Source organism: Mustelus asterias, chromosome 1 (assembly GCF_964213995.1).
Source record: "Mustelus asterias chromosome 1, sMusAst1.hap1.1, whole genome shotgun sequence".
NCBI classification, from domain to species: domain Eukaryota; kingdom Metazoa; phylum Chordata; class Chondrichthyes; order Carcharhiniformes; family Triakidae; genus Mustelus; species Mustelus asterias.
In genome coordinates this window covers 11,369,064-11,394,784 of record NC_135801.1, presented here as the reverse complement: position 1 = coordinate 11,394,784, position 25,721 = coordinate 11,369,064, and the positions used below count along the sequence as shown (strand labels likewise).

Below are 25,721 nucleotides of genomic sequence, written 5' to 3'. Positions count from 1 at the left end.
CCTGGGCCTAAATAAAATGGATCGTACGATGCATCAGATTTTATGTCCTTTAATACAACTAGAACACATTCAGAAACTGTCATGTGATGAGTTCTCATTACTGACTGTGTTCACCTACTAGTTTGGGAAGTGCAGAGCAAAACTTTAGGCATTCTCATACCTGAAACATTAAGAAATGTGGCACGGTGGTTAGCACTGGTGCCTCACAGTGCCAGGGACCCGGGTTCGATTCCTGGCTTGGGTCACTGTCTGTGTGGAGTTTGCACATTCTCCCCGTGTCTGCATGGGTTTCCTCCAGGTGCTCTGGTTTCCTCTCACAGTCTGAACGACGTGTTGGTTAGGTGCATTGGCCGTGCTAAATTCTTTCTCAGTGTACCCGAACAGGCGCAGGTGTGACGCCTAGGGGAATTTCACAGTAATTTCATTGCAGTGTTAATGTAAGCCTTACTTGTGAATAATAAATAAACTTTACTTAATTTTAAGAAATGTGCAAGAAATTGTAGGAATTGTGTCTGAGAGGTTACAGAGCAAAGACATTCTATCTGTAAGATCAACGACAGACTGAAGCAACAGTCCTGTGGAAGGGCAACAATGATTGAGAAACACTCTGGTCCATTCCAAGCCCAGCTGTAACAATGAAAATTCTTAGCACTCAATAACTTAACTCCGACACAAGGAATAAAAACCAATAAATCTCTTATTTTAATTAATTTTCAATGTCACAATAAAATTATGAATAGCTGTTTACATATGAAAATATTTAAAATTTTCACAAAGTTAGCCGCAACAATGCAGTGTTTTAGATTCTTCAAGGTCTCTGATCTGAAGGAATATATAACATGCGCAGGATGGACACATCATTGACAATGAGTTTCACTACAGATACCTGAGTGATATTACATTTCGGTAAAATAACAATGGGCGCAGATTACTTGGAAATTAAGAATCAAAATGAGGTAGTGGAGCAAAGAAATCTGAGAGAATAAATACACAAATCAGTAAACGCAGCAACACATTATTATGGTCAAAAATAAATTAAACCAAGCACTAGGATCATAGAATCCATAGAATTCCTACAGTGCAGAAGGAGGCCATTCAGCCCATTGAGCCTGCACCGACCACAATCCCACCCAGGCCCTAACCCTGTAACCCCATGCTAATCGCCCTGACACTAAGGGGCAATTTAGCATGTCCAATCAACCTAACCCGCACATCTTTGGACTGTGGGGGGAAACCGGAGCACCCGGAGGAAACCCACGCAGACATGGGGAGAACATGCAATCTCCACACAGACAGTCTCCTGGGGCCGGAATTGAACCCAGGTCCCTGGCACTGTGAGGCAGCAGCGCTAACCACTGCGCCACCCAATACAGGAACTGAAAAGTAGATAAATTGTGCTGAACCTGTACTGAACCCAGGTTGGACCACACTTGAAATGCAGTGTACAGTTCTGGTCATATTATTATAAAAATGATGGAGAGGCACTCGTGAGGGTGTAAAAAATGTATAACCAGAAATGTGAGCTCATACTCACGGAGGGAAAGGATGAACAGACTGGTTCTTCCTTTCTTGTAGAGAGAAGGCCGAGTGGTGTCGGAATAGAGGTCTTTACAATTATGAAGGATTTTGATAAAGTGAGAGAGTATTTCCATTTGTGGGAGATAGAAAACTAAAAGCCAACAATAAAAAACTGTCACCAAGATATCAAATAGAATTCAGAAGAAACATTTCACCCAGAGACTGGGGGAATGAGGAACTCCCTACCAAAAATGAGGGATTCTCATCCTGTGATGGTTGGTGCTGGATATGCTGGTGCTATTAAACATATGCGGGAGATAGGAACAGAAGGCTCTGCTGATAGGGTTACATGAGGAAGGATAGGGAGGAGGCTTGAGTTGAACATGAATGTCAGAATGGACTGGATCGGCCGATGGCCCGTTTCTTTGGTTCATATTCACCATGATTCTACGAAACATGATGTTATATTTGTCCTGCTGTGGCAAAACTTAAAATGGCAGCAAGTTCATCCTTAAATTACTGTGAAGAGACAAGGGTGGGATTTTCTGGCCGCGCTCGCCCCAAGACTGGAAAATCCCGCCTGAGATCAATGGACCTTTGCATGGTCTATGTCATATCCGCTACGATTCCCATGGCTCGGATGGTAAAATTCCACCCACTATATTTGCTCCAAATATTGAGACAAATCGCAAAGTGTACTTTTCTTAAAGTGAGGCCAACATTAAACACATGTCATAGCACTGGCAGTCACAACACCTTCTCAATACATACCTCTTAAGTGCATATAATATTTCCCCGATCCTTTATACTGGTTGCATGGAATTAGTGTATTTCCCTACAGCGATGTGCTGTACATGATTCAACACAGGGGTATGGGAGTGTAGTGGCTATGCTCATCGAGCAGTAATCCTGCATAAACGTCCAGAGACATGTAGGCTGCAATTCTCCGGCTGTTCATGCCGGCGGGATTCTCTGGTCAATGGGAATTCCTATTGACAATGGCAACACTGCTAGCAAACAACGTACCACCTCCCATCAGTGGGAAACACTCGGCTGGGAGGCCAGAGATTCTGGCCTGTATTCTTTAATTTTATTCATTCGTGGGACATGGGTGTCGCTATAAGTATATTTTAGTTTTATTTTTAGCTTTGGACAATGCCATTGAGCGATTGTTTCAACAACCTACTTGAATTATGTTTCTCTCACACGAACTCTTAAGTAACTGGACATAAGTAAAACAGACATGAAGGCACATCATTTCCAAATCTTTCTCGGGCATATATCTCATCTTTTAAAAAAATTCATTCATGGGACATGGGTGTCGCTGGTTGACCAGCAATTTATTGCCCATCCGTAGTTGTCCTTGGAGGATAGCTGAGAGTCAACCACATTGCTGTGGCTTTGGAGTCACATGTAGGCCAGACCAGGTAAAGACGGCAGATTTCTTTCCCTAAAAGACATTAGTGAACCAGATGGGTTTTTCTGACAATGGTTTCATGGTATTCAGTAGATTCTTAATTTCAGATATTTTTTTTCTTGAATTCAAATTTCATCATCTGCTGTGGCGGGATTCGAACTCGGGTCCCCAGAACATTAGCTGAGTTTCTGGATTAATAGTCTAGCAATAATACCACGAGGCCATCGCCTCAAATCCCACTCGATTGAGCCAAACTGGAATAAAAAGTTAAATTAGAAGATTACTATTAAAAACTATATGGTTCACTGCTTTTCTACTGGCTCTGGTCTGTACGTGGCTCCAAACCGCGTGCCTGACTCTTAATCATCCTTTCAGTTGGCTTCTCAAGCCGCTTAGCTCCCTCCCAGAAGGAAGCTCGCCACCTTCCTCTCAAGGGAAACTAGGCATGAGCAATAACTGCTGGCCTTGCCATCACTGCCCACATTAGTGGAAGACTCAAATAAATAGCTGCACATGTACATATTTGAGTAGAGAGGTTTTAAGCACCGCGACCCCACACAATCACCGTTTTTTTTCTGTTTTGTAATGAATTAAGTGCTCCAATGCAATTTATTTTTAATTAGTCAGGTTTTTTTTAGTCAAACACCAACACTCCTCAGATTAAATACTTTCTCCAGCTGCAAATATTATGGCGGTACAGCATTGAATTCCTCACTGTATTTAATAGCATGCAGTAACCTCTCTCTCAGTATTTCGATGTTGCTGTAGTTGGGGAGGTCGAGGGTCTTGGTACAGGTGTAGGCACGAGGATATGAACAATCCGGGTCACAGCTCCTGGTGTTAATAATCTTAATGTTGAAATTCCGAATCCCTCCGGCCGGGTTTCTTTCACTTCCTGACAGAAAGGCTGAGGATAAGGAGAAAATAGTCATCAAAATTAAATCATGTTCAGGATGAGACAGGTTCATTCACTTTATAAAAAGTGCCCAAATCTCTTCCTGCTACTTGCCTCCATAATAGCCAGTGCCCTGTGTAGTCCCATGTCAGCAGATTGAACCAGCATGCACAACAAAATAAATTGCCGCACTCTTCATTGGCCTTAAGCCCCCTCCTTCTCCACGCCCTCCACACTGAGATCCACTTGTGCTTTTTGGAAAGCTGCCTTAACGCCCCCTTCCTGGCTCTGCCTTTGGTCTCAACACATTCCAGCTCCCATTGAAAGCTCTCAAAAGACCCAGTGGGAAGATGAGATTGATTCCATGCATACGCTGTTATGATCTGGGAAGTATCGGCTGAAAGAGTGTTGGAAACAGACTCAAGGGAAACTTTGAAAAGACGTAGAATCATAGAATCCCTACAGTGCAGAAGGAGACCATTTGGCCTAATGAATCTGCAACAAGTCTCCGATAGAGCATCTTACTGCCCTATCCCCGTAACCCTGCGCATTTACCCCACTAATTCCGCGAATTTACACATCTTGGGACACTAAGGGGCAAATTTAGCATGGCCAATCCACCTAATCTGCACACCTTTGGAGGGTGGGAGGAAACCGAAGCACTCGGGAGGAAACCCACGCAGACACGGGGTGAACGTGCAAACTCCACACAGTCACCCAAGCCCGGAATCGTGAACCCAGGTCCCTGGCACTGCGAGACAATAATGCTAACCACGGTGCCACCTATTTGGGGGACAGCAGGGCTATGAGGGAAGAGTACGAGAGTGGGACTGATTGGTGAACAATATTGATTGTGACAATAATAAATCAAATCAAGAAACTCTTTCAAAGAACTGGCACCATGGGTCGAATGCCCTCTTCCTGTACTCTAAACTTGTTTGATTCTTTATGCCATCTTAAGATCCATGCACGTTGGATGGCTACATGAATAATCTCCTTTTCGCCAGATAAGAATAACCCTGGCTAGCTAATGGGTCATGTTAAGATACAAACATGTTTGTTAAATCCATTGAAATAGACCACTTACCGAGTAACCGCTTTTTCTTCTTTTCTGACAAGCTTTCAAAGACTTCCCAAAAATTCCTGACTGCTGTGTCAGTCTTTGTATAGCCATTGTATACTGCATTCTGTATATGTAAAACATAGATTGGTTTGTATTTCTTTGGGTTTAGATGTTTGAGAGCTGATCTAATCGAGGTATTGACATTATGGCCGGGATTTTATGGCCTCACTCGAGCGAGACCGGAAATTCCCACCCGAGGTCAACGGACTTTTCCGTTGTCCGCTTCTTGCCTGATTCAATCCCATGTGGGACAGGGCAGTAGAATTCTGGCACATGCGTCTCAAATCCATTCCCATCTTTCCCGCAAATCTACATTTGAAGCCCTCCAATCAGGTTTCTGCCCTGCCACACTGCCAAGTGGCTCTTGTCAAAATCACAAGTGGCATCCTATGTTACAGTTAATTCCATCAATTGAAGTTAAGTATAATCAGGTGGATGGTTACATGAGCAGACATAAAGAGCCACTTATTGATGCTGAGGGAGTTAGTAGGAGGGATATACTTGTAATGTTTCACTCTGTGAATAAATCTACAAGGATCAGCTCCAAATTCTTCCATCACTAACTGGCTTTTTTTATTCATTCGTGGGACATGGGTGTCGCTGGCTGGCCAGAATGTATTGCCCATCCCTCGTTGCCCTTGAGAAGGTGAGTTGCCTTCTTGAAACACTGCAGTCGATGTGCCGTGGGTTGACCCTCAATGTTGTTAAGGAGGGAATTCCAGGATTATAAGCCAGTGACTGCAAAGGAATGGCAATATATTTCCAAGTCAAGATGGTGAGTGACTTGGAGGAGAACTTGCACGTGGTGGTGTTCCCATACATCTGCTGCCCTTGTCCTTCTAGATGGAAGTGGTCGTGGGCTTGGAAGGTGCTGTCTGAGGATCTTTGGTGAATTTCTGCAGTGCATCTCGTAGATGGTACACACTGCTGCTACTGAATGTTGGTGGACTATAACAGTGACAAAGGTAAACTTTGCCTCCTCATCCTTCTTGACCTATCTTTAGCCTTTGACATAGATGACCTCCTCCAATGTCACTCCACTGCCATTCAGCTGGATGGGACTGCTCTCATGTGGTTCCATTCTTATCTATCTGTCTATCATAGCCAGAAAACCATTTGCAATGGCTTCTCTTCCCACTCCTGTGCTCTTACCCGTGGCATCTCCAAAGGATCTGCCTTTGGCCCTTCCTATTTCTCATCTACAGGTTGACCCATGCAGCGATAGATACATTTGTGATTGGTAAGGGGAATCAAAGGTTACGGGAAAAGGTGGGAAAATGGGGTTGAGAAAAATATCAGCCATGATTGAATGGCAAAGCAGACTCGATGGGACGAGTGGCCTAATTCTGCTCTTATGGTGGTGCAGTGGTATTGTCGCTGGACAATTAATCCAGAGACCCAGGATGATGCTCTGGGGATCAGGGTTCGAATCCCACCAAGGCAGATGCTGGAATTTGATTTCAAAAAAAGTCTTAAAAAAGTTAAAAGTTTAATGATGATCATGAAACAATTGTCGATTGTTGTAGAAACCCATCTGGTTCAGTAACGTCCTTTATGGAAGGAAATCTAGCATTCTTATCTGGCCTGGCCTACATGTGACTCTAGATCCACATCAATGCGGCTGACGCTTCCATGAAACCGTTCAGTTCAAGGGCAATTAGGGATGGGCAATAAATGCTGGCGCAGCCAGCAATGCCCACATCCTCTGAACAAATAAAAAAAATTCTAGATTATTATTTAGTGCGCTGTGACACTGCATTTACTCCCTGTACAGGCAAGGTAGAAATTGTCAAGGACATTGAGAAGTAAATGTGGAACACAGCGCCAGACCTGTTCCAGCTGCTCCCACTCGTAATTGGTGTTTCCTTGGATAACATCCCTCAGTTCTTCAGCATGGAATACATCCACAATTGGCACTGTCATATGGCTCCTGAAACCTTGTGAAAAGGCTTCAAATTGTTTCTTCACAGACACGTTGAGTTTATAATCCACATACGCATCAACATACTGCTTCCTATTTAAAAAGAATTTAGATTTAGAAAATGCATAACACGCTGCAGTCGTTTGATCACTTCAACTTGATTTGATTTGATTTATTATTGTCATATGTATTAACATACAGTGAAAAGTATTGTTTCTTATGTGCCATACAGACAAAGCATACCGTACATAGAGAAGAAAACGAGAGAATGTAAAATGTAGTGTTACAGTCATAGCTAGAGTGTAGAGAAAGATCAATCAAGGTAGATGTTTCAAAAGTCTGATGGCAGCAGGGAAGAAGCTGTTCTTGAGTCGGTTGGTATGTGACCTTAGACTTTTGTATCTTTTTCCCGACAGAAGAAGGTGGAAAAGAGAATGTCTGGGGTGCGTGGGGTCCTTGATTATGCTGGCTGCTTTGCCAATGCAGCGGGAGTCAATCGATGGGAGGCTGGTTTGCGTAATGGATTGGGCTACATTCACGACCTTTTATAGTTTCTTGTGGTCTTGGGCAGAACAGGAGCCATACCAAGCTGTGATACAACCAGAAAGAATGCTTTCTATGCTGCATCTGTAAAAGTTGGCGAGAGTCATAGCTGACATGCCAAATGCAAGGAGATACAAGCCAATTTCCATTCTCTATGTACAGAAAATGCTGGAAAATCTCAGCAGGTCTGACATTATCTGTGGAGAGAGAATGGAGCCAACGTTTTGAGTCTGGATGACTCTGATTCCAGTATTTTGCTTTTATTAATTCTCTATATGTTGTATCTATTCTACCACCATACCTTCCTGTGAAATAGGGTTGGACTGCAGATGATAACATGCTCAAACATTTGGTCAAAGCAGGATAGTGAAGCTACTGTCACTGTATAGATACTGATGATTTGATTAGAAGAACACCTCCTAGAACAAGTGGTCGCAGACGTTCGTGAAGTATGTTTACTTGTACTGAATGTAGGAAAAATGTTTTGGCTAAAACAGTATTTCTATAGTTACGCCTAACAAGGTAACCGTGGATGGACAACATAAATAAATCATCCAATGATGTGTGGGTTAGGTTGATTAGCCACGTTGAGTAGCTCTTAGGCCGGAATTTTACTGTCCTGCCCACCACGGGAATCAGAGCAGGGAAAGGGCGGATCATGGAAACATCCACTGATCTCAGGCAGGATTTTACAGTTTCAGGACACGCCCAGTGTGTCAGGGGTAAATATGTGAGGTTACGGGGATAGGGCCTGGGATTGTTATATGTGCAGGCTTGATGGGCTGAATGGCTTCCTTCTACACTGTAGGGATTCTAAGATTCTTGTTGGTGACTCCCATATCCTGAGAGTGTATTATACTAAAAACACAACTTTTATGCTGCAAAGGGTTGAAGGTAATGTTGCAAGTTTGCCCTGTTGATGAGAGTCTCTCCCACTGGTTCCATGAATTGAGAAAACTTCAGGCACTCTGCCCGTCAAAGAGTTGGTACGTGACTAGACTCTGAGTAAAGTTCCTCGGATCCATACAAATTGGATAGGTTCCACGTCAACCCTTGATGTGTGTTGAGGTGGCTAACCTCAGCCAGGGAGACAAGGCAACATTATAGGAGGTTGCAGCATCTCAAGACTCAGAGAAAATGAGCTGGGGCATATGGCTCCAGTCATGAAACAGGTGACCTGTTGGAAAGTGCACATTTGTAACCGCCACAAGGTGCTCAGCTGGGATGCCTTTACCAAGCGCTTCCAGTTCACATGTCACAAATGACTGGCCTTGGACAACAGAGATAAAGTTTACTTATTAGTCACAAGTAGGCTTACATTAACGCTGCAATTAAGTTACTGTGAAGATCCCCTAGTCGCCACACTCCGGTGCCTGTTCGGTACACTGAGGGTTAAGTTAGCATGGCCAACGCACCTAACCAGCACATCTTTGGACTGTGGGAGGAAACCGGAGCACCCAGAGGAAACCCATGCAGACATGGGGGGAATGTGCAAACTCCACACTGACAGTGATCCAAGCCGGGAATCGAACCCGGTACCTGGCGCTGTGAGACAGCAGTGCTAACCACTGCGCCACCGTGCTTCAGTCGCTGAATAACACGTTGACATCCAGCAGAGGACCCTTATCCAATGGGAATGGAGTGCCAAGGCTAACTCCTGACCCTGTCACCCGTCAGTAACGATTGAAGAGTTTATATTAATGGAGAACATTTACCTATTATGATTTTGAACTGGGATATTGCTGCCATCAGGAATTAATTCATGCACAACCACCTCCCCATCAGCTGTTTCTTCGCATACCTGCAAAAATAAAACCCACAAGTTTACAGGATGTACTTTTTCTTCTGGTTTGTCTGCAGTTTATAACCATATTTTACAATAAGTTCATATTTCATCACACTTAGCTTTTCATTTTGTCACACAATTCGTATGAATCCAATCAACTCATTTAGGCTCTTTAAGCATACATTTTTCTCCGAGATGATTTTGCCTTCAGTGTGAACCTGATTACATTGACGCTGGAGCACAGTGAAGATCTCAAATTGAGATCTTGCTGCCGCAAATCCCATTGTGGCCCTCTTTTGAGAGGTAGCGGCCATAGCGGAATGAGTGCCTGCGGTGAACAGGCCCTGAGAATTTTACCCAATATATTATCCCAGTCTCATCTGCCTTAATTTTGCACACTAACCTCTTATGCGGACTTCATCAAAAGCTTTCTGAAAATCTAAATACACCACATCCACTGGTTCGCCCTTATCTATTCTAGTAGTTAAGTCCTCAAAAAACTCCAGTAGGTTTGTCAAACATGATTTGCCTTTCATAAATCCATGTTGACCTTGTCCAATCCTGTTGATATTTCCCAAGTGTCCTGTTATCACCTCCTTTATCATCGACGCTTGTATTGTCCTTACTGCTGATGTTAGGCTAACCAGTCTGTAATTCACCATTTTCTCTCTCCCTCCTTTTTGAAATAGCGGGGTTATATTTGGCACTCTCCAATCTGCTCCAATTGATCCAGAATCACTGGAATTTTGGAAGATGACAACCAACGTATCCACTATTTCCATGGTCACCTCCTGCAGTACTCTGGAGCGTAGATTTCAGGTTCTGAGGATTCATCAACTTTCAGTCCCATTAATTTTTCCAGCACTATTATTTTGTAGTAATATTACTTTCCTTCAGTTCCTCTTTCTCACTGGACTCTTCGTTACTTAGCATTTCAGGGAAGTTATTTGTGTCTTCCTCTGTGAAGACAGAACCAAATTGCTCTGCCATTTCCTTGTTCTCCATTATAAATCCTCCCATTTCAGATTGTAAGGGATATTTGTCTTCACTCATCTTTTCCTTTTTACATACTGACAATATTTTAAGGTCTGCTTTCATATTACTTGCAATTTTATTCTCATACTTTATTTTTTCTCTCTTAATCAATCTCTTGGTCCTTCTTTGCTGAATTCTAAACTGCTCCCAATTTGGAGAGGCAATGCCCTAGTGGTATTATCACTAGATTATCAATCCAGAAACTCAGCTAATGTTCTGAGGACCCGGGTTTCATATCCCGCCACGGCGGATGGTGGAATTTGAATTCAATTTTTTAAAAATCTGGAATTAGAAACCTACTGATGATCGTGACACCATTGTCAATTGTCGGAAAAACCCATCTGGTTCACTTATGCCCTTTAGGGAAGGAAATCTGCCGTCCTCACCTTGTCTGGCCTATATGTGACTCCAGAGCCACAGCAATGTGGTTAACTCTTAACTGCCTTTGGGCAACTAGGGATGGGCAATAAATGCTGGCCAGCCAGCGACGCCCATGTCCCAAAAATGAATTAAAAAATAAGGAGCAGGAATAGCTAAATGGACCCTCCAGCATGCTTCACTGTTCAGTAACATCATGAGATCGGATCTCACCTTCAGCTCCACTTTCTTGTTGATTTCCAATAATCCTCGATTGATATTGGGTTGATTATTTGCACACTGGTGAAGGGTCATCCAGACTCGAAACGTTGGCTCTATTCTCTCTCGATGTGGAGATGCCGGCGTTGGACTGGGTTAAACACAGTAAGAAGTTTAATAACACCAGGTTAAAGTCCAACAGGTTTATTTGGTAGCAATAGCCACACAAGTGTGACTTTTGCTACCAAATAAACTTGTTGGACTTTAACCTGGTGTTGTTAAACTTCTTACTCTATTCTCTCTCGACAGGTGCTGTCAGACCTGCTGAGATTTTCCAGCATTTTCTGTTTTTGTTTCAGATTCCAGCACCCACACTTTGCTTTCACCTGCTGGGGAAATGTGTTTTCCAGGACAGACGAGCTGCTCGTGGAGGCACAATAGGCGTCTACAGTTCTCCAAATTTATCAGGCCCTCTCTTGGCCTTCTTGGTCTGAATGCGCTCTACTAACTCTGACCTACTTTTGTTCCACTCTGCCCTGTAATTTGCATGGTGGCCCTTTCATTTTACTTCAATTTGTTAATAGTTTGAAAGTTAAATCAGTGACCTAGCACAAGAGTAAACTTACAGAGAAACACAGGTCTTCAGTGTCATCACACTTGCTGTCAAGGAACTTCTGGAGTCTGTATTATCAAGAGAAAGACACAGCTAATCAGTAAGATTTGTCACTAACATAAAAGCAAAATACTGCAGAGGCTGGAAATCTGAAATAAAAACAGGAAATGCTGGAAGATCTCAGCAGGTCTTGCAGCATCTGTGGAGAGAGAAACAGAGTTAACGTTCCGAGTCCTGTATGACTCTTCTTCTCCACAGGCCTGCTTTCCAGCATTTTCTCTGTTCATTTCAGTAAGATCTGTCATTGCGTTGCCAGTTTCGAAACAAGATTTGTATTGGACTATGCAGGCAATTGCAAATTGGTTCATTTCAATTGATCAGAGAGTGTTCATCAAAGCAAACAGCAAACTTTATATTTGAAATCGTTAATTTTATGACTAATTTTGTGGCAACTCTTTGTAGTAACTTGGAAAATTGCACAGGTCTTATATGACCCTTAACTCCCTTGTCGATCAAAAATCTGTCAAATTCAACCATGAATATATTCAGTGATCCCCGTCTTCACTGCTTTCTGGGATAGTGAATTCCAAAGGTTACCAACCCTCTGTGAGAAGATATTCCTGCTCATCTCCATCTTAAATGTGAGACTCTTTAGTTTGAAACTGTGTCCCCTATTCCCTCACCAGGGGAAACATCCTCTCAATATCTAGCTGGTCTCCTCAGACTCCCATATATTTAAATAAGATCACCCATCATTCTTCTAACTCCAACGGGTTTAGGCCCCAACCTGCTTGAACATTCCTCATAAGACAAACCCCTTCATCCCAGGAACCGACTTTATGAGCCTGGGGTCAGATTTCCCACGCATCCCCACGGTGTGTTTTGCGGCAGTGGAGGTTTCACTGCACCAAGGACAAGAGGTCAATTTTACAGGAGCGATTCACATTAATGGTTTGCTAGTTTGGTGGATGGAAGTGTGAGGAGATGCTTGAAGTTCACTCACCCTTCTCCTACTCTTGACAGTTCCTTCAGGTCTTCCAGTGTTGGCTGCTCGTGGAGCAGTTTTTTGTACAAAGCCAACGGGAAGCGAAAATTGCAAATAAAGCCATTGGACACAGCAAGTCCACAAAGAATTCCCACCAGATAAAATACATCATCCACTTCTGGTTCCTGTGCATATTTTTTTAAAAAAGCAAAATTGTAAAATCCTTCCTTGTAAAGTCTTCACAACATTTCCCTACCACAGAATCAGTTTTAGTTGAAAGTTGAGGAAACAGTGGCATAATGGTTGTTGACGGATCCTGTGTATGATTTGCTTCATCTATGCAAAGACTTCTATGTTCAAAGATTTGTTTCATCTATGCAAAGAATCATAGAATCCCTACAGTGCAGAAGGAAGCCATTCGTCCCACCGACAACAATCCCACCCTTTCCCCGTAACCCCACATATTTACCCTGCTAATCCCCCTGACACTAAGGCACAATTTAGCATGGCCAATCAACCTAACCTGCACATTTTTGGACTGTGGGAGGAAACCAGAGCACCCGGAGGAAACCCACGCAGACACGGGGAGAATGTACAAACTCTAGATTGACAGTCACCCGAGGCCGGAATTGAACCAGGGTCTCTGGCGCTGTGAGGCAGCTGTGCTAACCACTGTGCTTCATTTTAAGATATTTCTGCCTACGCAATTACATTTAAATGGCTAAGCTTAAAAAAAATTAACTAACACTTGACTACATTTTAAAACTCAGAAGGCATGCTGGGTTACCTAGAAATTGACTGCATTTTTGAAAAGTACAATGCCAACAAAACATGTTTTTTAATAAGCCAAACAAAGCTTTTCATAAACAACATCTGCAAGGCCTATTTCTCCAAATTAGAGACAGCATGTGCCAAACAATTGCAATAACAAAGATAATGAGTGACATATATTGTAGTTTCAGCTGTGTTTGCAGTTGAGTTCAGCTTTGTTTTTGAGTTCTGCATTCAAGATCAGCAGAGGACTGGCAGGAAAACCAATCTCTCTCTCTCTTTCTCCAGCTTTTCTCTTTGTTTTAGCTTCTGTAATGATTTAATTTTAAGTTCTGTTCAATAAAAGAAATTCATTTAAACTCTGTATCAGTGCCGTCCGTCTTCATCTATTCAAAGAAATGAATGGACCCCACAGTGGTAATATCAGTGACGAGCAATCCAGAGACCCAGGTTCAAATCCCACCATGGTAGATGGTGAAATTTGAATCCAATAAAATTTTGACATTAAAAGTCTAATCATGATCATGAAACCATTGTTGTAAAAACCCATCTGGTTCACTAATGTCCTTTAGTGAAGGAAATCTGCTGTCCTTACCTGGTCTGGCCTACATGATGCCCGTGGCGGGCTATTCCAGCTGTGCTCACCTCAAGACCAGAATAAGGTCAACGGACCTTTGCATGATCCTGCTCCGCCCGCTATGATTCCCGTGGCAGGCGGGACGGGAGAATTCTACCCCAGATCCACAGCAATATGTTTGGCTCTTAAATGTCCTCTGAAATGGCCGAGTGACTCAAGGGCAATTAGGGGTGGGCAATAAATGCTGACCCAGCCAGTGACACCCACATGCAATGAATATAAAGAGACGAGAGAGATTTTCAGATTACGTGCTTTTAGATAGAAGCTTCACCTGCCAGGAGAGCTTACTGAAAACCTGACCTTAAATCTGGAACATGCCCATTCAAGCCAGGAACAGGAAACGGCATAGCACCTGGACTTCTATGGAGTGGGTGTTTTTAAATGTTGCTCTTCATTCAAGGAACGTGAGCATAGCTGGTAAGGCTGGTATTTATTGCTCATCATTAGTTGAGAAAGGTAATGCAGGATTCCCATGGCATAGGGACCATCACATGTGGCTAAAGTGGAGGTGGTGGCACAGTGGTATTGCCACTGGAACAGTAATCCAGAGACCCATGGAAATGCTCTTGGAACCCGGGTTTGAATCCCACCATGGCAGATGGTGAAATTTGAATTCAATAAAAATTCTGGAATTAAAAGTCTAATGATGACCATTGTCGATTGTAGCAAAAAAAACATCTGGTTCACTAATTTTTTAGTCATTCGTGGGACATGGGTGTCGCTGGCTGGCCAGCATTTATTGCCCATCCCTAGTTGCCCAAGGGCAGTTGAAGGTTAACCACATTGCTGTAGCTCTGGAGCCGCATGTAAGCCAGACCAGGTAAGGATGGCAGATTTCCTTCCCTCAAAGGCATTCGTGAACCAAGCGGGTTTTTCCGACAATTGACGTCAGTAGATTCTTAATTTCAGATATATTTCTTTTTATATTGAATTCAAATTCTACCATCCGCCATGGCATGATTTGAACCCGGCTCCCCAGGACATTAGCTGCGTCTCTGGATTAATAGTCCAGCGATAATACCACTAGACCATCGTCTCCACGCAGCCATTGCCTCCCCACTAATGTCCTTTAGGGAAGAAAATCTGCCATCCCTACCTGGTCTGGCCTACACGTGACTCTTAAATGCCCTTGGGGATGGGCAATAAATACTGGCCCAGCCAGCAACGCCCACATCCCATGAAAAAACTCTCAGGTCATGATAAGATGCTCAGCTTAGTAACAATGATTGGCGCAGTAGCCCTTCAATGAATGCCTGAAGAACTTTATGACTTTAGAGTGCTGGTTACCATATTGTAACTCAACCCCTTCTCTACTAAATCCACTCATCCTGCATGTGAGAAATATAATAAAAAAGTGGAAGAATTTTCTGATGTTCACCTTTGAGGGGTCACTTAGTATAATAAACCTTACCTCCTTGGGAAACCAAAGCAGATTAGAATCTTCAGAGCAGTGAAATATCTGTCCATTTTTGTACAGTTCCTGACTAAAGAGGGTGAAGAATTCCTGTGATACACCATGGCCAACACACCCTTCACCTATAAATTGGACCTGAAACAACAGCATCAAGAATAAAAATTAATATGCTTAAAAGTGTTTGAGTGCTTTGCCTTTGGTGTTCGCTTCCTCGTTTCATGCACTATTACTCAAAGTTATATGTTTATACAATGACTTCCATATTCCTGATGCATTTCAGCTGATGAATAATCAAACACTCGTTTTTATTAAGATAGAGGCAAAAGGCTGCGGATGCTGGAATCTGAAACAAAAACAGAAAATGCTGCAAAATCTCGGTAGGTCTGACAGCATTTGTGGAGAAAGAATAGAGCCAAAGCTTCAAGTCAGGCTGACCCTTGTTACAGCTGAAGAAAAGGAAAATAGGACAAGATTTATACTGTAAGGGTGAGGTGGGGCGGCGGGGGGCAGGGGAGGTGGGGGGAGCGGATGGCGTAGACAAAAAGATGAAGGGAATGTAAATGGTGACGATAAAGGCTAGGAACGGTGCTAATACCATCTATTAAAAGATCAGCATGTGTAAATGGCAGATGAAGATGTTTTCATTAGCTGAGTGTTAGGCCAAGAAGATATTAAAGAAAAAATATATACCTATATCTATCTCATCCTGGCTCGTTAATAAAATTATTTAAATATAACATATAATTGACAAAGGCTGAAGCCATGACTGGTTGTCGCTCATACAAGAGGAATTTCTAACCTTCAGAACAGCAACCTCGTTATCTCTAAAGTGGTGCTAATGCCTCCTGTGACCGCAAAAAATCAAATTCCAAGGAAATGCGCAAAGGTCCTTTTACATTTCTAAGACAAAGCCGTGGCCAATGGAAACAATCCATCCGTGAGGACAAAGGACCCTGAAACCTCTGGTAAACTTACTAATAGATGAAGCATTAGCCATCTCAATGATCTGGAGCAGGAATATACATCCTGGCCGGCATTTTATGACCTCGTTCCGGTTTCCTCCCATAGTCCAAAGATGTGCAGATTCGGGGGATTGGCCATGCTAAATTGCCTCTTAGTGTCAGGGGGGCTAGGGTGGGATTGTGGTTGGTGCAGGCTCGATGGGCCGAATGGCCTCCTTCTGCACTGTAGGATTCTATGATTCCATGACTTTAACCTGGGTGTTGTGAGACTTGTTACTAGAATAAAAGTGAAAAAGAATTGACAATACAGTGGAACGCGGCAGTTCTGTACCTGAAGAGCAGCAAATTGACCTGCTGATCTGGTCAATCTTAAGCCATGCAATGCATCCTGAAGAATCGTATTCCTCATAACAGCCAGCGGGAGCACTGATTGACAGACCTGTTGAATTAAATTATTTCACATCTTAGAAGGCTATTCCTGACTGTCAATGTACACACAGAGGAGGAGACAGAGAAAAATCCACAACATTGCTTTGAGCCTGAGAGTAAAATAGATTCCAGCTTTGCTTTTAGCATAATTATCTGGTAAACTAGAGAAAAACAATTAGCTGTTACCGTCCGCTACAGTCCCCCTGGAGGAAACCGTAAACCAGAATAACCAAATTTACTGAATGGGCCCCAAATGAAGAAATTACCAACAGGATTCCACTAGGTCTAGCTTTTGTTTTAACATAATCAGACCCAATATAATGTTTTTGTTGTTCATTCGTGGGACATGGGTGTCACTAGCTGGCCAGCATTTATTGCCCATCCCTAGTTGTCCTTAAACTGAGTGGCTTGCTGGGCCATTTCAGAGGGCAATTGAGAGTCAACCACATTGCTGTGGCTCTCAAGTCATATGTAGGCCAGACCAGGTAAGGACAGCAGATTTCCTTCCCTCAAGGACATTAGTGAATCAGCTGGGTTTTTCCGACAATCGGCGCTGGTTTCGTGGTCATCAGTAGATTCTTAATTCTAGATTTTTTTTATTGAATTCAAATTCCACCATCTGCTGTGGCGGGATTCAAACCCGGGTCCCCAGAACATTAGCTGAGTTTCTAGATTAATAGTCCAGCAACTGGGCCATCGCTTCCCCAAATTACCCATGAATTAACAGGCAAATGATACTTCAAATAAAAAGGTAAAGTTTATATTAAATAGTTCATTCACAGATAAGTCTAATGCAACCATAAGCATTCCCATCACTCCCTGCAGACCTATGGCACTATGCGATTTCTGTCATCCAAATAACTGACCTCTTCCTGAGAGCTATTTGTATCGTCTCTTCACCAGAACTTCTATGTTCCTCTTTCTGTCTTTGTCGATTTATTTTTGTGTCTGTATCTGTGCACTGATCGCTTTCACCCTCCAGCACCTCTGCTTGCAGCTCTCCTTTGTGTCTGCAGCTCTCCTCTGTGTCTGCAGCTTTCCCTTGTGTCTGCAGCTCTCCTTTGTGTCTGCAACTCTCCTCTGTGTCTGCAACTCTCCTCTGTGTCTGCAACTCTCCTCTGTGTCTGCAGCTCTCCTCTGTGTCTGCAACTCTCCTCTGTGTCTGCAGCTTTCCCTTGTGTCTGCAGCTCTCCTTTGTGTCTGCAGCTCTCCTCTGTGTCTGCAACTCTCCTCTGTGTCTGCAGCTCTCCTCTGTGTCTGCAACTCTCCTCTGTGTCTGCAGCTTTCCCTTGTGTCTGCAGCTCTCCTTTGTGTCTGCAACTCTCCTCTGTGTCTGCAACTCTCCTCTGTGTCTGCAGCTCTCCTCTGTGTCTGCAGCTCTCCTCTGTGTCTGCAACTCTCCTCTGTGTCTGCAACTCTCCTCTGTGTCTGCAGCTTTCCCTTGTGTCTGCAGCTCTCCTTTGTGTCTGCAACTCTCCTCTGTGTCTGCAACTCTCCTCTGTGTCTGCAACTCTCCTCTGTGTCTGCAGCTCTCCTCTGTGTCTGCAGCTCTCCTCTGTGTCTGCAGCTCTCCTCTGTGTCTGCAACTCTCCTCTGTGTCTGCAGCTTTCCCTTGTGTCTGCAGCTCTCCTTTGTGTCTGCAGCTCTCCTCTGTGTCTGCAGCTCTCCTTTCAGTCTGGCAGTCACACCAGTTCCTTTTTAACTTTCTTCCTGTTGGTACTACTTCCACCTCAAGGGTCACCAGGTCACATGGACCTGTATTTTTTATTATCTCTTTACAATTGATGCAAACTCTTAAGATCCTTTCCAAAGATTCTTAAAAGCAATCACAGACTCCCTGTAATTTAATTTAAAGAAACTATAAATTTTCCTCACTGTACTGTTATCACACAAATAAAACACCAGGCGGAAACGGACCAACACTTTCAACATCACGGGGACTATAAATTGGATAGTAGAGAATTAGTTCCCGATATACACCCTCAGACTTTCCATTGAAAGTGGGTGTGTGAAAGGAGGTAAGTCCACTGCCGCCTTTGTAACACAATTCCAGCGCTGAAAGCCGCATCCATCATAAGGAGCCAGTCCGGATGTCCCAAAGCACTTTACAACTAACGCAGTAAGTTTGAAGTGTGATCACTGCAGTAATGCAGGAAATGTGGCAGCCAATTTGCACATGAACAAGCACATAACGGGCTCAGATTCACGTGCCCCTCAGCAGGCTTACTTTCCACCGGAGAGGCACGTAAAATGGAGGGGGGGGGAGGGAATTTTTTTTCACCATGAGTGGTTAAAAAGCGGGAAGGAAGGTGAGGGAAAGTAAAGGCAGAATGCTGCGAATCTGACACAAAAACAGAAAATGCTGGAGAAACTCAGCAGGTCTGACAGCATCTGCAGAGAGAGAATAGAGCCAATGTTTAGAGTCAGGATGACCCTTCATCAGAGCCCAGGAAGGTGAGGGGTTGCTATTTGGGGGCTGCCCTTTGCTGAATGGGGGGGGGGGGGGGGCGGGTGGGGGGGGCTCCCCACTTGGATTGAGCACTCACTTCCTTTCTACTCACACCAATACTCTGAGAATATTAGTATGAGAGGACACCGCAAGACTACCTCAACGTAATTGCCAGGATTACAGCTAATGAAAACTTGGGCCAAAGTTAGTGAACAGCATGGACTTCTCTTCTATAATCTGCACCTTAGTCTAAAGTGCTTGAAGTGCTATTATGTTGAAACATGCCTCCTTTCACACATCATGTAAGCCATTCCATTATTAAAACACACTACATAACACAACACTGTACATACATGTTGAAGTATCTTGGATTCCAGGTTCAACGCTTCTAACTTTGTTTCAAAATCAAAGATGCAAGGATATGGAATTAATTGCTGTTGTATCTATGGAAGAAAGAAATAAAATACATTTATGTTCATGACAAACAGTGACAGTGGGCTGGATTTTCCCATCCCGCCCTCCATGGGAACCGTAGCGGGTGGGACAGGACCATGCAACGGTCCGTTGACCTCGGGTGGGATTTTCCGGTCTTGGGACTGGCGCGACTGGAAAATCCCACCCATTGTGTTTTAGATGTATTTCTGCTCAATAAGAAATGATTCCCCTCTGAAATATTTACCCCCATTTAAAGTTCCCAATGAGGCTGTCTCCAATTCACAACTTAGCTACGAATATGGGACAATGCAAATCTCAATCCTCCACATGCAATATGTTTCCACTAACACCTGATGAATGGACAGCAATTCCTCCACAGGAAAATGGGAAAATCCATGGAGAGAAGGTCAAAAACTTTTGGGTTGAACAACAGCACTTCTTTGTCCCAAATTCCTTAAGATCTTGGGTGAAATTTCACCACGGGAATTGTAGTGGGCGAGGCGGACCATGCAAAGGTCCATTGACCTCGTGTGGGATTTTCTGGTCTTGGGGCGAACGCGGCTTGAAACTCCCATCCTTAGGGTTCAAATCCAACGCCAGCACTTGTCGGCTGTGGAAGGAATGTCCATAATGTGGCTCAGCGGGCTGGTAATCCGCTCAGGAATCTTTCCACCCACTACGCCCCAAAGGGAAACTGTGTGTTTGAAGGTACGCAAAAAGAGGAAGAGTCTCATATCCCCTTGTAAGTGGTTTTAGGGTGGCCCGTGGGCTGGTCTCCAGACTTCACTTCGTTCCTCCGAACAGTTTCATGTAAGAGGATGATAAATCACAAAGAAAAACGATCACTGTTTGCAAACACTAATACTCAACACAGATAACCTACCTGGCGTAGGGTTGAGAAGTACAGGTGAAGATAAGGTTCGGGAATGGGGTAACCATTCATTATCTGTGACGAAAACACAAAGCCAATATCACAGAACTTATTTGCTGCAGGTTAACCAGGAAATGTCTCACAAAAAAAACCCATTCTTCCTCCCATCCCGGCCTTGGGTGAGTGCGATCGGAAAATCCCGCTCATTGTGTTTTAGATATATTTCTACTAAATAACAAATGATTCCTCTCTGAAATATTTACCCCCATTTAAGACTTCCCAATTAAGTCTCTTAGGGGCGGCACGGTGGCATAGTGGTTAGCCCTGCTGTTTCACAGCGCCAGGGACCTGGATTTGATTCTCGGCCTGGGTCACTGTCTGTGTGGAGTTTGCATGTTCTCGCCGTGTCTGCGCGGGTTTCCTCCAGGTGCTCCGGTTTCTCCCACAGTCCGAAGGTGTGCGGGTTAGGTGGATTGGCTGTGCTAAATTGCCTCCTAATGTCAGGGGGACTAGCTAGGGTAAATGCATGGGGTTATGGGGATAGGGCCTGAGTGGGATTGTGGTCGGTGCAGACTCGATGGGCCGAATGGCCTTCTTCTGCACTGTAGGATTCTATGAAATCCTTAAATCTATGTCCCCTGGTCACAGCATCATCAGTTAATGGGAAACTCTTTTCTTCATCTATCTCATGTAAACCTGTCATTATCTTGTGCATCACTATCAAATTTCCCCACAATTTTCTTTGCTCAAAGGAGAACAACCCCAGATCACAGAATCCTCACAGTGCAGAAGAGGCCACTTGGCCCCTCTGCACCAACTCTCTGACAGAGTATCTCACCCAGGCCCCTGCCCTGTGCTATCTCTGTAACCCCACACGTTCACCACGGCTAATCCATCTAACCTACGCATCTTGGGACACTAAGGGGCAATTTAGCATGGCCAATCCATCCTAACCCGTGCATCTTTGGACTGTGGGAGGAAACTGGAGCACCCGGAGGAAACCTACACAGGCAAGGGGAGAATGTGCGGACTCCACGCAGTCACCCAATGCTGGAATTGAACCCGGGTCGCTGGAGACGTGAGACAGCAGTGCTAACCACCCCAACTATCCTTGTGGATAAAATCCCTGGAAATGTCTCATTTATATTTCTACAATCGATAGCTTGCCTGAATGACACACATTGCCAATGAAATATAAGAATCCCGTCTTAGAACTAGATAATCGTGAGAGCATAATTCAAATGTCAGCAGAGTGGATAAGAATAAATCTTCTGCTCTGTTGGGATTCAGATTCTTGTGTTAACAGTTCCCTATAGTCACTCCTAACTTCATTGTTTAGTCATAGAAACATGGAAAGGTTACAGCACAGGAGGAGGCCATTTGGCCCATCTTGTCCCTGCCATCCCTCTCTAACTCCTGGCCAAAATAAAAAAATTCTTATTTTCTTTTCTATGAAGGCTGGTCCTTTAAGTAATAAACCTCATGCTCCACTTCCAAGGCAGGTGCACTAAATTTGAAATTCAAACAAAGATGTAACTGAGGGACACACACTCATTAATGGTGATCTCAGTCATAAGGAATGAACTAGCTGCTTGATAGTACAGAACTTGAATGCTGCTGAAACAAGAAATATGCTTGGAATCATCGTAGAATCCCGACAGTGCAGAAGGAGGTCATTCGGCCCATCGAGTCTGCACTGACTTTCCTGTCAAAGTTTTTCATCTTGCACTCGTCAGGACAGAACCACAAGACTAACAAATTTCTAATTTGTGCTGCACGCAAAATAGGCTGCTGATTGGTCGGTAAGTGGATTCTCATTGGTCAAGGCATAGCGAATGACCAGTTACCCCAAAGGTTTTGTAACAAAAACAGAAAATGCTGGAAAATCTCAGCAGGTCTGACAGCATCTGTGAGGAGAGAATAGAGTCTGGATGACCCTTGTTCAGAGTCTGCCTCGTTTGAGCTCTGACCAAGGGTCACCTAGACTCGAAACGTTGGCTCTATTCTCTCCCCACAGATGCTGTCAGACTTGCTGAGATTTTCCAGCATTTTCTGCTTTTGTTTCAGATTCCAGCATCCGCAGTATTTTGCTTTTATCCCAAAAGTTTTGTTTTGCACACTTGGGATTGTTCAGTAAGTACTGTCTAATTTTGGAATCACATCTAATGCTGGACACTATGTTCTCAGTTTTGCAAGCCTGGGCTGGTTGAGTAGAGCAGTACTCTCTGTCTGTTGTGAACAGCCAACTGAACAGCACTTACTGAACAATCGTTACTGTGCCAAGCATTAGACTAATGACCAATTTAGGATTATCAGTTGGGTTTGCAGTGTGGCTGGCTCACTTACATGTGCTGGAAGGTCCATATGTTTACATGAATGGGCGGGCCCTCTGCAGGCAAATGGAATTTGCCCAGACACCTTTTCAGTCAAGTAAAATATTGAGGGATACTGTTCCCTGTTTCATTCCTAAGGACTTCTCAACCTATCAGAGTAGGCTTGTCTCCATGGCAATGCCTTAGCCAATCAAAGTTCACTTGCCAGCCAATCAGCAAAATTTCTCATGCATATAAATTGTTGTTCCCTTAGGATTTCAATATTCTTGTGAACCTGTCCTGATCAGTGCAAGAGGAAAAGCTTCGACAGTGTGTCTCCTTTCTCAGCCCTACAAAGCATCCTTTCCGGATGTATCACAGCTTGGAATGACACCTGCTCTGCCCAAGATCGCAAGAAACTACAAAGGATCGTGAACGTAGCCATCCATTCACTCCGTCTACACTTCCCGCTGCCTCGGAAAATCAGCCAGCATAATCCAAGGACCCCACACAGCCTGGACATTTTCTCTTCCACCTTCTTCCGTCGGTAAAAAGATACAAAAGTCTGAAAACACGTACCAACCGGCTCAAGAATAGCTTCTTCCCTGCTGCCATCAGACATTTGAATGGAACTACCTTGTCTTAAGTTGTTCTTTCTCCACACCCTATCGGTAACTGCAAAACTATATTCTGCACCCTAAACTTTCCTTCTACCCTATGTACTCTATGAACGGTGTGCTTTCTCTGTATAGCGTACAAGAAACAATACTTTTCACTGTGTCCCAATATATGTCTGCATGGAGGTCAGTGACCAGTGGAGTGCCCCAGGGATCTGTTCTGGGACCCTTGCTGTTTGTCATTTTCATAAATGACCTGGATGAGGAAGTGGAGGGATGGGTTGGTAAGTTTGCTGACGACACCAAGGTAGGTGGTGTTGTGGATAGTTTGGAGGGATGTCAGAAGTTGCAGCGAGACATAGATAGAATGCAAGACTGGGCGGAGAAGTGGCAGATGGACTTCAACCCGGATAAGTGTGTGGTGATCCATTTTGGCAGATCCAATGGGATGAAGCAGCAGTATAATATGAAGGGTACCATTCTTAGCAGTGTAGAGGATCAGAAGGACCTTGGGGTCCGGGTCCATAGGACTCTTAAATCGGCCTCGCAGGTGGAGGATGCGGTCAAGAAGGCGTACGGCGTACTGGCCTTCATTAATCGAGGGATTGAGTTTAGGAGTCGGGAGATAATGCTGCAGCTTTATAGGACCCTGGTTAGACCCCACTTGGAGTACTGCGCGCAGTTCTGGTCACCTCATTACAGGAAAGATGTTGAAGCCATTGAAAGGGTGCAGAGGAGATTTACAAGGATGTTGCCTGGATTGGGGGGCATGCCTTATGAGGATAGGTTGAGGGAGCTTGGTCTCTTCTCCCTGGAGAGACGAAGGATGAGAGGTGACCTGATAGAGGTTTACAAGATGTTGAAAGGTCTGGATAGGGTAGACTCTCAGAGGCTATTTCCAAGGGCTGAAATGGTTGCTACGAGAGGACACAGGTTTAAGGTGCTGGGGGGTAGGTACAGAGGAGATGTCAGGGGTAAGTTTTTCACTCAGAGGGTGGTGGGTGAGTGGAATCGGCTGACGTCGGTGGTGGTGGAGGCAAACTCGTTGGGGTCTTTTAAGAGATTTCTGGATGAGTACATGGGATTTAATGGGATTGAGGGCTATAGATAGGCCTAGAGGTGGGGATGTGATCGGCGCAACTTGTGGGCCGAAGGGCCTGTTTGTGCTGTGGCTTTCTATGTTCTATGTTCTATGTGACAACAATAAATCAATTCAATCCTCAAAGAATTAGTTAAAGATTGTGTACAACACTTCTATGAATTTCTATCTTCAAAGAACAAAGAACAGTACAGCACAGGAAACAGGCCCTTCGGCCCTCCAAGCCTGTGCCGCTCCTTGGTCCAACTAGACCATTCGTTTGTATCCCTCCATTCCCAGACTGCTCATGTGACTATCCAGGTAAGTCTTAAACGATGCCAGCGTGTCTGCCTCCACCACCCTACTTGGCAGCGCATTCCAGGCCCCCACCACTCTCTGTGTAAAAAACGTCCCTCTGATATCTGAGTTATACCTCGCCCTTCTCACCTTGAGCCCGTGACCCCTCGTGATCGACACCTCCGACCTGGGAAAAAGCTTCCCACTGTTCACCCTATCTATACCCTTCATAATTTTATACACCTCTATTAGGTCTCCCCTCATTCTCCGTCTTTCCAAGGAGAACAAGCCCAGTTTACCCAATCTCTCCTCATAGCTAATCTCCTCATAGCTAAGACCCTCCATACCAGGCAACATCCTGGTAAACCTTCTCTGCACTCTCTCTAAAGCCTCCACGTCTTTCTGGTAATGCGGCGACCAGAACTGGATGCAGTACTCCAAATGTGGCCTAACCAGCGTTCTATACAGCTGCAACATCAGACTCCAGCTTTTATACTCTATACCCCGTCCTATAAAGGCAAGCATACCATATGCCTTCTTCACCACCTTCTCCACCTGTGCTGCTACCTTCAAGGATTTGTGGACTTGCACACCTAGGTCCCTCTGTGTTTCTATACTCTTGATGGCTCTGCCATTTATTGTATACCTCCCCCCTACATTAGTTCTTCCAAAATGCATCACTTCACATTTATCCGGATTAAATTCCATCTGCCATTTCTCCGCCCAATTTTCCAGCCTATCTATATCCTGTTGTATTGTCCGACAATGTTCATCGCTATCCGCAAGTCCAGCCATCTTCGTGTCATCCGCAAACTTGCTGATAACACCAGTTACACCTTCTTCCAAATCATTTATATATATCACAAATAGCAGAGGTCCCAGTACAGAGCCCTGCGGAACACCACTGGTCACAGACCTCCAGCCGGAAAAAGACCCTTCGACTGCTACCCTCTGTCTCCTATGGCCAAGCCAGTTCTCCACCCATCTAGCCACTTCTCCTTGTATCCCATGAGCCTTAACCTTCTTAACCAACCTGC

At 44.2% G+C, this 25,721-nt stretch overlaps 1 protein-coding gene across 1 annotated transcript in view; it reads right to left on the bottom strand.

The window, feature by feature from the left end:
* Positions 1-680: 680 nt before the first annotated feature.
* Positions 681-25,721, bottom strand: part of LOC144491393 (putative E3 ubiquitin-protein ligase HERC3) — a 58,823-nt gene continuing 33,782 nt past the window's right edge. Inside the window, exons 16-25 of the mRNA XM_078209156.1 lie at positions 20,393-20,455; positions 19,428-19,517; positions 16,528-16,635; positions 15,232-15,369; positions 12,431-12,597; positions 11,441-11,495; positions 9,133-9,218; positions 6,784-6,967; positions 4,918-5,017; positions 681-3,842 (exon numbers count right to left, since the gene is read on the bottom strand). Of these exons, the coding sequence (XP_078065282.1) occupies positions 3,622-3,842; positions 4,918-5,017; positions 6,784-6,967; positions 9,133-9,218; positions 11,441-11,495; positions 12,431-12,597; positions 15,232-15,369; positions 16,528-16,635; positions 19,428-19,517; positions 20,393-20,455 (1,212 nt within the window). The 3' untranslated portion in view covers positions 681-3,621. The remainder of the gene's footprint in view (positions 3,843-4,917; positions 5,018-6,783; positions 6,968-9,132; positions 9,219-11,440; positions 11,496-12,430; positions 12,598-15,231; positions 15,370-16,527; positions 16,636-19,427; positions 19,518-20,392; positions 20,456-25,721) is intronic.